This window comes from Chinchilla lanigera, unplaced genomic scaffold (assembly GCF_000276665.1).
Source record: "Chinchilla lanigera isolate Chin_1 unplaced genomic scaffold, ChiLan1.0 scaffold00121, whole genome shotgun sequence".
In the NCBI taxonomy this organism is placed as follows: Eukaryota; Metazoa; Chordata; class Mammalia; order Rodentia; family Chinchillidae; genus Chinchilla; species Chinchilla lanigera.
In genome coordinates, this window is record NW_004955522.1 from 4,226,582 (window position 1) to 4,242,727 (window position 16,146).

A 16,146-nucleotide genomic window follows, 5' to 3' on the forward strand; every position below is an offset into this window, starting at 1 on the left:
CTCTAACTAAAGTCACCCCAGAAAGAAGGCAAGGAGAGAAAACATTGCACCCAGGGGCTCCCATTTATGCATTCATCACATACATATACTTCTTCTTCCATGGTTGCGGTCAGCCGAAACTTCCAGCCTCGCACTTGTCCTTGTAAATAAAGTTTTATTGGAGCACAACCACTGCCATCTGTGTGTGTGTGGCTGCTTCCACACTCCAGCGGCTCCTTGGGGTCGGCAGGACAGAGAATACATGCCCCACGGAGCCATCAGAATTCGCCCATGTTTGCAGAAGTGTTTGCTGACTTCTAGTTTAGGGTCCTAGCAGGTTCCAAGCCTGGCTTTATTCATCCCTAGCAGCATAGTTTAGAGAGTTAGTTCTCTTTCTGGGTCTCATTTTTTTAGCTGTGCAATGGGGTCATAGTGGTTTCTATCTCCTATGTTGTTCTTCGGGGTCCGAAGGAAGATGTCTGCCGCAGGCTATTCTGGACATGAGCTATGGTGGCGGGTGGAAACACAGGCCCCTGTCCCTGGCAACTCATGACATGCAAGTAGCTGTGGCCAGCACAGAGAAAGAGTTGAAGGTCAAGGTCAAGGTGCCCCTGGGCGGTGAGAACCCAGAGCAGGCTGCCCTCGTTCCACACTGTCACAGCCGTGTCCTCCCCGCAGCCGAGGGTCACCATCAGCGGTGTGCATTTTTGCCCTGCAGACCCACTGTCCGATCTGGTGTCCTTATGTCTGGAACCTCTCAGGGACACGGGCCTGTGTGAGACTGGCAGATGACTCTGAAGGTCAGGTGACGGGAACGTAAAAATGCAGCTGCTGTTTGCGACCTGCAGCTGTGAGCTCCCGGCAGGGGAGCAGGCTCGCCCTCCTTGTGGTGTGTGTGAGGTGTGTCCAGGAGGGACACCGCTGTCTGCCACACCAGCACACATCCGCAGGGCCGGGGAGTTCATTGAGTGTCATGTCCAGTGTTGAGCACGGCGCCACCTCTGCTGCAGGTCCCACAAGTGGCCTCTGTGAAGGTCAGGTGACTCCTTGCTGTGCCGAAGCAGTGCTGTGTCCGTCCCAGCCCAGGGCTCCTCATCTTCCTCCTGGAGGATGTGTCCAAGCAGAGGCGCTGTTTTCTTAAACACCCCTGGAATTCCCCATGTGGGCTTCCTGGGCTTAAGAGTGAGCATGTTACCCTGAGACCTAGGAACCCCCGCAAAGCTGTACAAGGATGTGTAGCTCCCATACTCCTATGTGTACAGCGGGGTGCCCAGAGAGAAGGGCGACGCCGTGGAGCAGGAGGCAGCTGCACAACATGGCTCTGCTGGGGGAGCCGCCTGTGAGTTCAAGGCCGATCTGCACATCCGGAAAGGGTCACTGCCTCCTCCTGGGGCGGGGGTCCTGGGGGTGGTGCACAGGGCTGTGTGTGTGCAAGGGTGAATCGCACAGGCCGTGTAAGATTGGTGAGCTTTTGCTGCCAACACTTTTTATTTTTTTTAAGTGAAGGAACAGAGAAAAGGGGAATTCGGAAGTTGAGCTTAGGTCGCAGAGTGCTGTCCTGCGGCCTGGGCCCTGCTCGGGCGCCGCCTGGGTCTCCTTGGAGCCCAGCCTTGTCCAATAGCTTCTCAGGCCCAGGCCAGGACCCCTTGTCCCTGTGTCCCCTCACCCGGACTGCCTAGTGACCCCTTGCTTGGCCCAGCCCAACGGTGGCCTCTGAGCAGCCTTTGCAGATGTTCCTGAGGGTGCCTCCTGCCTCTCCCGCCCTCTGCACATGGCCCGCCTTGATTTCAGGGTCGCCGTGATGTGTAGTGGTCACCTTTGCACACATCGCCCACTCCCCGTAGCAGAGTGCCCCCCAGCGCCCAGGTTCACATCTGGCAGAGGTGTCAGGGATGCAGTTCAGGATAAGGATGTGGCCCCAACCTCAGCGGTCCTGACATTTACATGGCCTTTCCCGTGGCCAGCTGTGGCCTGGGCCCGCATGTCATGGCCCTGAGCCTGCCCTGCCTTGCCTGCAGAGGAAACCCTGGCAGCACCCTGTCCCCGTCCTTGGGAGGCATTGATGACGGAGCCTACAATAGCCCAGCTGTGCTGGCATGGGATGCACTCCATCCCATTGGCTGTGGTCTCAGAGATTGACTTGGGGACTCTTTTGAGTCACTTTGTCAGCTGCTCCAAGGCTAAGGTGCCCGGTGGCGTGGACGGCAACTGCTGTACCCCAGGGACCCATCTGCCGTCCTTCCCACAGGTGTGGGAACCCCACGGAGGTGACCAGGGTTAGAGGGTCAGGCATGGAGAAACCAGTCCTTTGCTCTGTTATTAAACTTCTTGGGCCACTCGGCCATAAAAAGGGGCGGCTGCCATAGCTGGGCCTGTGATTAACGAGTTCCCCACGGGCCCAGAGACAGCCAGCAACCTGCTCTGCTGAGCACCAGGCTGCAGGAAGGGCCCTGGCCAGCCTTCCTGCCCCCGATGGCCCCACACTCTGGCTGTCCCTTCTTGGCCCGAGGAGGGCCAGGCTGCGGGGTCTGTTCCCCTACAGGCCCAGCTCTACCATGTCACCCAGGACTGACCCCAGGCCTTTGGCAGCCGATGGACCTGCCAGCCACAGTTCACCCCTGTTGCCTGGCCTGTGCCAGGCTGGGATGCTCCTGTCTGCTCTGGAAGAACCCATGATGGGAGGTGGGACTTGGCAAAGCTTCAGCACAACCCACTTTCGTCCTCTGAGAGACTCGAAAACGCCCCTTCCAGAGAAGCAGCTGCCGTGGGCTCTGGCCAGGCTGGCAGCTGAGCTTGCCTCACCCATCCCTGACACCCTCTGGGCCTGCTCGCTGGACCACGCTCAGCGACCCCTTCCGGGTGCCGGTGACAGCGTGGAGGAACCTGTTAGCAGGCACTTGTGACCGCTGCGCACACTGCGGCATCGCCCTGTCTAATTATTCTCCGCACACACCCTCAAGGTGGGCTCAGCGTTGCCTTGCTGTGAGCCGGGATGTAATTCCCATACAGCAAGATTCCCCGCCTTAAAGCATGTAATTTGGTTGTCTCTGCTGCATTCACAAGATTGGGAGGCTACCTCCACTCATTCTAGCATGTTTCTGTCATCGCCAAAAGATACCCCATCCTCATCAGCAGTCGTCCCCACTTCCTGGTCCCCCCCCCCCGCCCCCGCCCTGGCCCCTGACAACCACTAATCTACTGTCTGCCTCTGGATTTGCCTGCCCTGCTTGTTTCACATCCACGGAATCAGACGGTCTGTGGTCTGTCGTGTCTGGCTCAGCACGTTGGTTTACATTGTAGTGTGGGGTCAGTATGTCATTCTTTTTGACAGCTGACAGATATTCCATTCTGGGAGTAGACCATGTTTTGTCTATCCAGACATTTGTTTCCACTTGTTGGCCCTTACGAGTAATGCTGCCCGCGAATATTTGCTTGCAAGTTTTCGTGGGACCGTACAGTTATGGCTGTCTTAGCTACACCCCCAGGAGTGGAGTCGCTGGGTGATCCGTAACCCCCGAGGAGCTGCAGGCCTGTTTTCCAGCATGACTGCGTGATTCGACTTCCCCGCTAGTTCCAGTCCCCTCCCTGCTCCAGTGCTCGTTACCCCTGTGTTCTTTTCACATAGATTTGATGAGGCCGCCTTTCACGTGGGTGGTAATCAAGGCACAGAGGGACTATGGCCACCCGACCAACAAGTGCTAGAGCCTGGATTCTGCTCTAGAATCTAAGATTTGTTTAAAAAAAAATCTGAGAGAATGACTTGGTGGTGTCAGCCTCGAGGTGACAGTCGGTGTCCTAGGAGTCTCCTTTGCCTTTTCATCTCCTTTGCCTCCTAATGCCTTTGCATTACAAGTCTCAGCTCTCTCATTTGGGGGATCAGAGCACCAATACTGGCCGTAGGGGCTGGTGGTGAAGGTGAAATGAATCCGGGAATGAAGGGGAGGCAGAAGCAGGAGGATTTTGAGTTTGAACCTAGCCTGGGCAACTTCTTAAGACCCTGTCTCAAAATTTAAAAAATTAAGAAGGACTAAGAATGTAGCTCCGTGGAAGACTTTGGGCTCAATCCCCAGTATGGGAAAAAAAAAAACTCTGATCCATACCAGATAAACATACTGTTGTCTCTGAAACAGAGCTGATCAGCAGGGTAGCTCTTCACCCTGAGCGGCTATGTAAAGCAAAATGATTGAAAGTTATGTCAAACACACAGTGCAGCTCCATACTGGCCCTCGACACGTTTGAAGAGCCCAGCGGCCCGAGAGGCACCTGTGCGGCAGGCTGTGCAGATTCGGGTGTCTCTGTCCTCACCGGGAGTAACACGGGCCTGCGAGGATCCGGTCTTACATGTTACAAAGCGCTTCCGTCACTGAGAGGAGAAGACTGAAGAAGACACAGGGCAGACGTGTTTTTCTCACCGCGAGCATCAAGTGACCCCACACTCGGCTCGGACAAGCGGCCGTCGGCTCCACGGGCCCCGGAGGAGCACGGCCCTGGGCCGCAGAGTGGGCTAAGGCCTCGTTTGGGTTTGCGGACGCCGGGGAGGGGCATGGGAGCCCTTGAGGAGACTCGCCCCGGGCCTGGGTGCCCGCACGTGTGTGCAGCTGAGTGAAGCGAGGGGCCGAAAGCTCCTCACGGGGTGCTGGCCATGTGTGCGTCACCCAGGCGCCTGGCCTTGTGCGTGGGAGGGCATGGTGGGGTGGCCTTGGCAAGCGGGTGTCCCCTTCGCGTTCCAAAAGACACTGGCAGGTGCTTGCCAGTCTTTGCCGGGTGGAAACCGCCGGTGCCCTGTGGGGTGGGGGGCCGGTGAGGGGCAGCAGCGCACCAGGGCCGGGTTCAGCCGCGCTGATTGCTGACACGGCTGGTCACCCTCGGGAGGCCAGGTGGTCCCGCGGGCGTGACACGTCCAGGAGAGGCGGATCTGTGGAGATGGAGGCTGCTGTGTGGAGACAGGGCGGGGGGTACGCGGAGGAGCGAACCGGTGTGGAGGCTCCTTTGGGTGAGAACATCGCCGGCCGAGGTAGACGGGGGAGCCGTACAGCACCCTGAACGTACCAGATGCCACCGAGCCGTGCATCCATGCACGGTGAATGGTTAGTGTGTGTGAGTCTTGTCTCAGTTTCGGTGAGACCAAGCTCCCCTCCACACACCCCAAAGCCCGCCACGGGGCCACCGTCTAGTGGTGCTGCGGGGAACCCGCCGTGACTCAGACGACTGCCACACGTAGAGAGGGCGCTCGGCCCTGTGGCAGCCCACCCCGCCAGCTGCCAGGGCCGCCCTGTGACACCCTGCTGTCCTCAAACCGTCCCCGCCTGGGAAGGGTTGTTCTGGCCTCCCACGGCCCAGCCTCCAAAGAGCTCATGCAGGGACTTTCCAGATGGGCTTCTGCTTTTGGGGTCCGGGAGCCCCCCACCTCCGCCCCAGGCTGGGACGTGCGCCTGAGTCAGCCCCGTCTTGGGGTGTCGGCGCCAAGATTCACACGCGGTTGCAGAGATCCCCATGGAAACATCAGACAGCTTGGGCAAGAGGAGCCGCTTCCCGGGAGGGCTAGGGGGGCGGAAGCTGGAGCCTGGTTCAAGCGAGCGTCAGGGTTGGGGGATTCTACTGGGAGGAGAGGGTCCCCCATCCCTGCTCTCTCTGACAGGTGGGGAGTCTGAGGAGGTGCCCAGTTCAGGGTGTCAGCTCCAAAGGCCTCAGAGGTACCAAGGGACCCTCTCAAGGTCCCTACAGCCGGGCCTCTGCTCTAGCTCTGAGCCAGAAGTTGAAAGCCACCGGCCAGCTCATCCTGCGAGCAGAGGCAGGGTGTTCTCTTCTCCGCCTGGCAGGTGCTAGACACCCCCACCCCAGCTCAGCCGGAGCAGAGGGATAAAAGTGGGCCCTGACCTGTCCCGACCCCCACAGGAGGGCAGTGTCCCCACAAGCCATGACCCCAGCTGGTGGGCGCCAGCGTCTCCACGGCTCACATAGGGCAGCCAAGTCGGGTGCCCCGTGTTCGCCCCCGAGCTGCCTCGTCTGAGCGTGACCTCGAGCAGGACCCGTTCAAGCTGACGGCCAAGGACGCTGGCCCCTCGGTGCTGGCCAGGGCTCCCAGTTCCCTGTAATGTCTCTGTAATGAGGGCAATTTGGCAATAGCGTAAAATATGCTCTTACCCTTTGTCCCAGTAATTCCATTTCTGGGAATGCGGCCTAAGGAAATAATCCTAAATATAGGGTAGAAAAACATGTTTCACAAGGATGTTCGCTGCGGAGTTGTTTATAACAGCATGCGATGAAACACTCGGGGTGGGGGGCGGGGCAGAGACCAAATAAACAGTGGCAGAATATTCTACAGCCACTGAAACGATGGCCCCGGGGACCACAGTGCAAAATGCAGGGTGCCCGTAGCATGCTGTGTGAAAAGGTGTCACAAAGTCATGCACCGTCTGATTTTTCTTCTGCTGTTTAATTGCACCTGTCTCGGCACACGCGGACCCCATTCCCCCAGGAGTGAATTCTGTCACGTAACACATCTGCATTCCTTTTTGACCCCTTGCCCCGCCCCCTCCAGCTCCTGGGCCCCTGCTCTTTTGCAAAAGTCCTACCTCCCTGTGCCCTATTCTCTTTTGTTTTGCTCCTTGTTGTATTCCACGTTGCACGATGGGGGGATTCTGTATTAAAGACGAGGAGCTGCTCCGCCGAGGTGCTCACCAGTGATCTTGAGACAGTTTTTTTCTGAACGATTTGATATTCTATTCATCACCTTCCAAATTATCACCCGAATCCACGCATCGCCTTTTTTAGTCAGGTTGATGTTGTAATTTACATACAGCCAAGTCCCCCCGCTCCTGCACAGAGTGGGGCGTTTTGACAGCCGTGTACGGTTGGAGCCGCCACTACGGCGGGAGGGAAGGGTGCTGCCGCCGCCCCCAGCTCTGCCCGCCCTTGGGAGCCAGCCCCTCACCGCCCCCAGCTGCTGCAGCTGCCATCTGATTGGGCCCCATCGTTCCCCAGGATGGCGTTTAAACGGAATGGCACAGTCTGCTTTTACCTTTGGAGAAATTTGTAATCTGCTCATTCTCCAAAAAACACCTCTAGAGACGGATTTCTCGGTCCCTCGGGGTGGCGGGGAGACTCCGATTGTTCTTTTAATCCCATTCAGCCTCCTGTGCCATGCAGGAATCTCCTCTGATACAACGTTAGTCACTGTGTTCAGATCACCAGGTAATCCACAGCTCTGCGTGACACCGTCCCTGCAGTGTGAGAACACCAGGGACAGCGGGCGGGGCCGGGCCGCGTGGCCACCGCTGCAGCCGGAGCCCAGCCACGTCGGGAGGGGGTGTCTGCTGCACCCCGTTTCCCTTCCCAGCAACAGGGCCATTGCAGGGGCCACAGCGAGGGTTCTTCGTTGTTGTTGGGCTTGGTTTGGCACAGGGGGTTGAACCCAGGGCCTTTGCGCTGAGCTGTATCCCAGCCCTGTTTTATTTTTTATTTTGAGACAAGGGCTCACTAAATTGCTCAGGCTGGACTCGAACTGGCAATTCCCCTGCCTCAGCCTCCCAGAGGTCTGGGATTACAGGTGGGCACTGCCACACCCAGTTTGGAGTTTTGTTAACACTTATGTTAGAACAGTTTTAGACGTACAGAACAGTGGCACAGACAAGACAAGGTCCCCGCCTGCCCCTTCCTGGCCTCCTGATAACCAGCACCACGTGTTGCACTCAGAGACCGTGCTGACTGGCATCATACTCCTCGAGCCCACACTGGCTTCTGTCACTTCGTTTCCCTGTCATCCTCTTTCTGTCCCGGATCCCACGTGACATTTCTGTCCCCGTCTGGCTCGGGCAGGCTCTGGGATGGCCCTCAGCTTTGGCGATCCCAGGGCGGCCGTTCTGTGGCCTGTCTGCCACGGCCTCATCTGAACTCTTTGTCAGGGTTAGATTTGGGTGATGGGGGGGAGACCCCGGAGATGAGGTCCACGTTAGTCTTTTTCGCAGTAGTTTGTCTCGATGGGCTCCTTGGTGAGTGCCAGCTGCCATGCAAAACCCTTGGCATGTCCCTGTCCTTTACTGCTCCCTTTCTCTCTCTCTCTTTCTTTCTTTCTTTCTTTCTTTCTTTCTTTCTTTCTTTCTTTCTTCCTTCCTTTCTTTCTTTCTTTCTTTCTTTCTTTCTCTTTCTTTCTTTCTCTTTCTTTCTTTTTCTTTCTCTTTCTTTCTTTTTCTTTCTTTCTTTCTTTCTTTCTTTCTCTTTCTTTCTTTCTTTCTCTTTCTTTCTTTCTTTCTTTTCCTTCCTTCCTTCCTTCCTTTCTTTTTCTTTCTTTCTTTCTTTCTTTCTTTCTTTCTTTCTTTCTTTCTTTCTTTCCTTCCTTCCTTCCTTTCTTTCTCTTTCTTTCTTTCCTTCCTTCCTTCCTTTCTTTTTCTTTCTTTCTTTCTTTCTTTCTTTCTTTCTTTCTTTCCTTCCTTCCTTCCTTCCTCTTTCTTCTTTCTTTCTTTCTTTCTTTCTTTCTTTCTGTCTCTCTCTCTCTTTCTCTTTCTTTCTTTTCTTTCTTTCCTTTCTTTCTTTCTTTCTTTCTTTCTTTCTTTCTTTCTTTCTTTCTTTCTTTCTTCTTTCTTTTTTGATACCAGGAGTCAAACTCAGGACTCTGTACTTGCCAGGCAGGTGCTGTGCCACTGAGCTACATCCCCAGCCCTTGCTCCCTCTTTCTATGAAATGAATTCTGATCCTGTGGTTGGGGGAACAGGGTTCGGAGAGGGGCTTTCACGGCCTTGCTTCAGGGTGCAGTCAGTGGCTCCGTGGTTGGTCTCATTGATCCTCCTTTGGGCCGAATGCCTTTTCCAAGAGTAGGGAGGCAACAAATCTGTTTCTTAAAAACAGTATGTGCTCACTGGCCCCCAGTCCTTACCCCCAAAGCCTTGCTGCAGACTGATCGGGCTGCTTTTAAATAAAGATGGCTGTCGGGCAGCCCTGGGGCATCCCGAGGAGGAAGGAGAGGCCGAGGTGATGTCCGTCTGGTCTCTGTGCTGAGCAGCATCAACCTCAGCGTCTCGGCCTCCCAGAAGGCCCAGTGCTTTCTGCCCATTGCCAGGTGTGACTGGAAGGGCTCCGGGCTGCCTGTACCCGCTCTATGGGGGTCCCCTTGTGATACCACAGCGCCTGCCAGCGGCAGAGATGCGGGGTGGTGTGTGTGTGTGCATGTATTTTTTCTTTTCTGTTTTGTGCAGTACTGGTGATTGAATCTAGAACCTTTCCTCTGAGCTACATCGCAGCCTCTTTTAAATTTTTATTTTGAGATGGGGTGTTGCTAAGTCACTCAGTTGCCCAAGCTGGGCTTGAACTTGAAATCTTCCTGCCTCAGCCTCCAGAGTGCTGGGGTGGCAGGTGTGTACCATTTGATCAGGCTGAAGAGGGTTTTTCCATCCCTGAATCTTCGTGGCTAGGCAACTGTCTGAATGCACAGGGGCTGTGTCTCAGCACCTCCCCGCCAGCATGTGTGGGTATCAAAAGCTCAGGAGCCAGGCCTACTGAGAGGAAGCCAGGCAGGGCCTCCTCAGCTGCCACTGTGGCTCCGAAAGGAGGGATTGCAAGTGTAGTTAAAAATAACCACACAGGAGGCACCTTCCGGTGTGCCTGACTCCGCTGTGGCCGTGACTCTAGGTAATTCACACGAGAATGCTTTATTTTAGCAAGGTGTTCATGTGTCCCTTCTTTGTGAAGCAGGAAATGACGGTCACCCTGAGTGTCAGGCCCACGGTGGCCTGTGGGACGGGAGGGCAGGTTCCCACGGGTCCTGGGGTGCTCAGGACAAGGCACTGTGGGGCTGCCTCAGTGCAGGGGGCCAGGAGCACAGCAGGCCTGGGCCTCGGGCCGGTGGGGCGCGCTGCGTGGGGAGCCTGGGGGCACTGTGGCCGCCCGGCTTGGTGGCTGGGGCCGTGACAGGAGCAGGGTGAACTTGTCGCCTCCTCCTGTGGGACCTCAGGACACTCTCCCGCCACCCCCTCCTCCCGTGTCATTTCCCAGGCCACATAGTCACACTGTCAAATAGGCCGAAGCCCCTGCTGCATTCTATCCGCTGCAGACATGATTTACTCACTTGCGTGTTCCGTTGTCCGCTTGCGCCTGTCTTGCTCCCTGCCTCTCCGTGTACCCGGCCCGAACCCTGGGGTGTAGGAGAAGCTCAATAAATACAGTGACTGAAGCAAGGAAGGGCAGTGGATCAGTCCCGGGTAACCCATCACATCAGAGACGTTGAGGCAGCGTAAGCCGTCAACCCTGTCCCCCACGCCCCATCTCAGCATCAGCAGACAGGGATTAAAGCAGGGAAACCCCGTGGGCGTCCTGTATCACCAGAGTGAAACCAGCTCCTTGGGCAGGGACTTTAAATTGCATTTGCGGGGTGCAGCACAGCACGGTGAATCCCGGCAGGGGCACACACAGGCAAGGATGGTGCCTTTGGGGACAGGAGCAGGCTGGGGTCGAGGCGCCGTCAGTGGACAGTGTAGGGAGCATGGGTGTGGATTTCAGGCCTGGCTGCTGGGAGCCATTGAGGGCTGTGGAGCAGGGCAGCTGTAGTGTTGGGAACACGGCTGGGCGGTGAAGGCAGTTGCATGTCTGGGGAGGCCGGCGGAGCTGTTGCTGGTTTCTGAGTGGGGGCTAAAGAGGGCCTCGTGTGCTGAGGGACCTTTGGATTCCAGCTGCATCCACTGGGCCCCAAGGGCGTGAAGGACACCGATCCCCAGTCCTTGTCCCCGAGTTGTCCCTGGTCTGTTCCCACGCTGCACCTCTGAATGCAGGATGAGTCCCCCCAGGACCCTTCCATTGGCTGCGGCTCTCACAAAGCCCCTGGGGCTCCCTTCACCCCAGGTCTCTATGGAGCGTGGGGGGCAGCGTGTCTGGGGCCTCCGGCCGCGTGCTACCATGTCCACCCTCCTAACCTTGCCTCTCTCTCCTGTCTGCTCTTGCTGCAGCCCACTGGGTACATGGAGAACTCGGTCTCCTACAGCGCCATCGAGGACGTGCAGCTGCTGTCCTGGGAGAACGCCCCGAAGTACTGTTTACAGCTCACGATCCCCGGGGGCACCGTCCTGCTGCAGGTAGGGTAAATACGTGACCCAGCACTTTCTCCTGCCGCCTGCCGCAGGCCTCCGGGGAGGCAGCCATCTCTGGGGGAAAGGTTGTTTAACTCCCAGGATAAGAAAGTCACAAACCGGCCCATTATGGTGGCGCATGCCTGTGATCCCAGCACTTGGGAGGCTGAGGCAGGAAGATCACCATGAGCTCAAGGCCAGCCTGGGCTACAGAGTGATTTCAAAGCCAGCCTGAACTGCATAGTGAGAGCCTGCCTCAAAAAACCAAAAAAAACGTACAAACCAGGGCTCCCTGGAGAAAAGGTGGGAATGTGCACATACCGAGCTCCTACTATATACCTGTCATTGTCTCGGTGCCTTACATGTGTCTCCATAGTGCCCTTAAATCCAAGAAACAACTTTTGCGTTCAGCAGTTTGAAGGTGGAGCCCATGAGCATCAGATACTGCTTTTCACTTTACTTCGAATGAGGAAGTTTGTCACTTCCTGTTGACTTTGTCTTTTGGGACTGATAAAAGTATGACCCCTTTCCTTGAAAAGAAAATATGCCTTCTGTGTGTCTTAGTCAGGACTTTCAGTGAGAAATGACCCGCATGTTATCCTGACTAGTGAGGCAAAAATGAACGTGAGGCTGTGACTTGTGGTGCCTGGGAAGTCAGGAGAGGGTTTCGGGAACCGCTGGATCCAGAGGTCGCAGAGTCAGAACTGCGTAGCATCTTTCCCTCCCCCTCCTGGCTTGCTTCTGGGCGTGGCTTCTTCGTGAGACAGAACCTCCCCATGTGGTGGGAACGGGGTCCTGGCAGCGCTGAGCTCCATGCTTAGACTTCTTGATCCTTACAAAGGTGGCTGCCCCTTTTCCTTCCCCTACCTTTTGTGAAGTCTCCAGAAGAGTCTAGTCCCACACGCCCCTTGGGTGCCCTGGGTCCCTGCCTGCCCCCACCCTGGCCCACTGAGTCCTTGACTGAAGGCCCTGCAGGCCCACACAGGGGTGGAGCAGTGACAGAGCCGATCGGTCAGGGCAGACACCCCAGGAGCGACTCCTCCTGCAGCCGGGGAGCCCCAGGAGACAACATGCTGGAAACTCCCAGGCCAAAGGAAGCTCACCCCACTCTCGGCGTGCAGGAGGGGGCATGCGCGTGGCCTGGGCCTTTGGTTAGGGGCATCTCCTTGCTGACCCTGTCTCCAGGGAGACGCGCCCTACAGCCGTCTTCTGAAGTAGCCACTAGATCGGCCCTGCGTCACTTTGACGGCCTTGGAGGGACGCTGAGCTCGGTGGCCCAGGGTGCCAGTTGGGCGTCTTGTAGGAAAATGTGCTCTTCCTCTGTGTGCGGGGTCACCACGCATGCCCCGTCTGTGCCCTTCTCTGTCCTCTGGGCCCCTGTGCTTGCCCTCTTGCCCCTGTCCTCCTGCTCTGTCACCGGCCCCTCCTGGCGACCCCCTCCCTCCTGCCTGCTGCCCACCTCCTCCGCAAAGACCCCTGCATGGGCGGGTGGAGGTGGAGGAGGCCCCACACCCGCCCACTCCAGTGCCCCCACCCCGAGCCTCTCCTCTCCCTGCCCACCCTCGTCCTCTGGGAGGCCGAGCCATAAACCAGTGAGCGGCCAGAGCCCGGAGGAGCAGTGACTCATTCAGCGCTGATGCCAGAGCAGGCTCCCTAGGGATGCAGCGTCCGAGCGGGGTGTAGAGGGATGAGTAGGAGTCAGAGCGGGGGGAGTCACACTGGGCAGAGCATGAAGGTGGGGGGCTGAGTATTCACTGTGGCTGGGAGAGGGGGAGGTGGTGTTCAAGGGCTGTGGCCTCTCCAGGTCGTCCGTGCCATCTAAGCTGAAGCGGGAAGCCTCCGACATTCTGAGGGCAATGGGGAGCCATGGATCTGTGAATGACGGGAGGCAGGAGGGAGATTCTTGCAATAGAGGAGGGGCCCCGGGTCCCTCCTCCTGGGTGCCGTTGAGCGGCTCCCTTTCTTCTGAGACGGAAGGAGCTGCTCTGCCTCCAGGCAGGCTGCAGCATTGCCCACCCCGGGAACAGAGGGCAGGAAGGCTGGGAGGGACGTGGGTTGCTGGCCGGCTCCGGAGTGTCCCTTTGACCGGCTGGTGTGGTGACGGCATCATGTGGGTGGGGGCAGAGCTGTCCCCCACTCCCGTGGCCCTGGAGCCCGAGGCTGGACGAGGAGAGGAAGCGGGGAGGACCACGCGCAGGAGGCGGGGAGATGCCCATGCCCACATCAGATTGGCGCGAGGCGGCCTCGGCCCCAGGAGCCCCGGTGGGTGAGCCCTGCCCGCTCGCTGGGTGTCCTGGTGTCCTTGCGTTGGGCCGGGGCGGGACCCCCAGGTTGACTTGCACTCCCTGTCTTCCCCCACCCCCACTGCCTCTTGCGCCCCCAGTGCTGGGGGCTGCCCGGTTCTATGCACGGCTCCCGAGTGCTCTCCGAGTCGGGCAGTTCGGGCGGCTGTGGGAGGCCCGGGTGGCACCTGGCCCCAGGGTAGTGTCGCAGGCGAGCTGGGCCACCTTCTCCAGAACCGATCCGGTCTACACCATTTGCGGCCTGCTGCTCACCCCGTCTGCGCAGACCCCTGTGTGGGCGGATCCCTGCACCCAGCAGGGTCCCTGATGAGGGTGTGACACTCAGTGTTAGGACCCAAGCCCTGGCGTCAGGGACAGCTGCTGTGGAGGCCCTGGGGGCAGATCCTCCCTGTCCCAGCGGGGCGATGGCGCCTGGCCCATCTTCAGGGCCATCTGTGTGCACCTGGCTGGAGGAGGGACGGGGAGGAAGAGGTTTCTCACGGCCTCGGACGTCATGATTCCTTCTTGCTAAACACGCGTGTCCTCGGCCTGCGGGTGCCCAGTGGCTGGCACAGCCGCGGGACCATTTGGCCCGCACCCCCCAGGGGCATCTTCATGCCCACGGTCCTGTTGGACAGTGCTGGCCTCGGGGACCTCTCCCTGGGATCCTGTGGCCCAGCCGCTCCCAGCTGGGGCCCCTCTGCTCGCTCCAGGGGCGATGTCAGGGGCTCTGGGTCCCAGGGGAGCCCCGCTGCCCCCTGCCTCCCGCAGCCTGCCGGCCTCTGTCTCTGTTGGGTGCTCTTCACCTGTGTGGTCTGCTCTCCTCCCTGACACTTTCTCCGGCTCTCCCTGCGCTCCTCTCCCTCCTCTCCTCTCCCTGCGCTCCTCTCCCTCCTCTCCTCTCTCTCGCTCCTCTTACTCCGTCCTTCCTGCAGTTTCTTTCCTCGCCCTGGCTGTAACCCTGTCCATCTCTGCATATCCTTCTCTTCTTTTCCTCCTCCCTCCGTCTCCCAGGGACCGCCTCATCTTTTTATTTTTTGGTACTGGAGATGGAACCCAGAATCTGCACGCTGAGCTACACCCCTGACCCTTTGTAAAGTTTTTTTTTTTTTTTCCTCTTAATTTTGAGACGAGATCTTGAGAAGTTTCCCAGGCGGGGCTCTAATCTTTGACCCCCCTGCCTCAGCCTCCCAGAGTGCTGGGACGGCAGGCGTGCACCGCCGCACCGGGCACCTCCTTATCCTTTGTTAGAATTTGCATCGGTGCCTTACAGAGACCCAAGGGAGCCGACCCGATGGTTCCGGGAAGGCTAAGTGAGCATTTTGGCACAAGGTGACAGTTTGCTGCAGGTCCTGGTGCCAGACAGAGGCGCCCCGGCTCCTGCCCGGGGCCGCGTGCTGGGCTTCCGGGTGCTGCTGGATTCATGGTTCTCACGCCATGTTTTTAGGGCCCTGGCTGCAGAAGGGACCTGCGTGCCTCTTTCCTCCCAGGCCCCTGTCAGTGCTTCACTGCGTGAGGCCCGCTGGCTACCGAGGTACATAAAGGCCCGACCTGGGACTCTTGCCCGCCCTGGGGACAGCGTCACGTGGCCTTTGGGGGCTTCCTCCCCACAATCCTGAGCCTCAGGGTCCTGGCCCTTCCGAAAGCCTCCCCCAGGGGGGCAGATGCTGTTTACCCCAGATGCTGGGCAGCGCAGACTGGGTTCCGTTCTTACTGGAAGCTGGAGGCAAAGACCTTTCCGGTCTGCCCGGCTATGCTGTTTTCCCCCAGAAGCTGGCCAGGAAGGGGACCTGGGAACGGTCACCGGTCCCCACAGGGCTCCCCAGCCTGCTCTCTCACCTTTCCAGACAATGCAACAATGAGAGAGAACTTGGCAACTTTCGAGGAGGAAATTAGGCAGAGCTTGCCTGGAACCAGGCCCTTTCCCGTTGGAAAGATTTACCCCGGGGAGGGGCCCACTGCTGGGCCTGTCACCCTCTCCCCACCCAGCACTTTCTCTTTGCACAAAAACCACTTGGAGATGCCCTTGGGCACTCGGTGTCGCTGACAGCCTCTGTCCTCTGAAGCTGGAGCAGCTCCTGTTGCAACGTCTCCGGCCCCCTCAGCTGCTGCCCCATCCTCGGGAGGGAAGCTGTGGCCACCTTGTTTCTGAGGCAGGGCCGCCCGGTGGCTGGAACAGTTGCCAGGCCATCAGAAGGCAGTGCCAAGGGGAAGTCACGCTTCCGGATTCCCAGCACAAGGCATGGGGTTCAGGGGAGCAGAGGCACAAGGCTAGAAGCCCCAGAAATGCGCAGCAGGGAGAGCAGGGTGGGGACAGATGGACCCGAGCTCCAGCCAGGTCTGCTGCACCCTGGCTGGGTGGCCCTAGGCAGCAGGAAGAACCTCTCTGAGCCTCGCTTCTTTATCTGTGAACTGACCCATGGCACTTGTCTCCTTGGCTTTGTAGGGGGTTGAAGATATTCTATTAAAATACTTAGCCCTGTGCCTGGCAAAGAATAGGTGTTAAAACACCACCATGGTTATTTCTAAATCCTTAGTCAACTACAAGTCAGAGAAGGAGGCTGTTGGGGTTGGAGTATTTTTGAAATTCTACATGTGAAAACTTCGTTTAATTGAACAGAATGGGTCATGATGCTCCCTACCCATCCATGCATCTGTCCACCTATCCATCTGTCCATCTGACCCTCACTCACCTTATCCATCCTTCCGTTCACACATCCATGCATGCATCCACCCATGTGCCTGTTCATGTAGCCTGTCGTATCTGTCCATCTACGCACCCTTCTATCCACGCGTGCGTTCATCCATCCATATAGCCATCCCTCCACGTC

The 16,146-nt window shown here is 57.9% G+C and overlaps 1 protein-coding gene across 1 annotated transcript in view; it reads left to right on the top strand.

Moving 5' to 3' along the window:
- The window catches only part of Cmip (c-Maf inducing protein), a gene marked incomplete at its 5' end in the record, with an annotated part of 185,887 nt that overhangs the window by 98,128 nt on the left and 71,613 nt on the right, over window positions 1-16,146 (top strand). Inside the window, 1 exon segment of the mRNA XM_005409360.2 lies at window positions 10,914-11,039. Coding sequence (XP_005409417.1) covers window positions 10,914-11,039 — 126 coding nt within the window.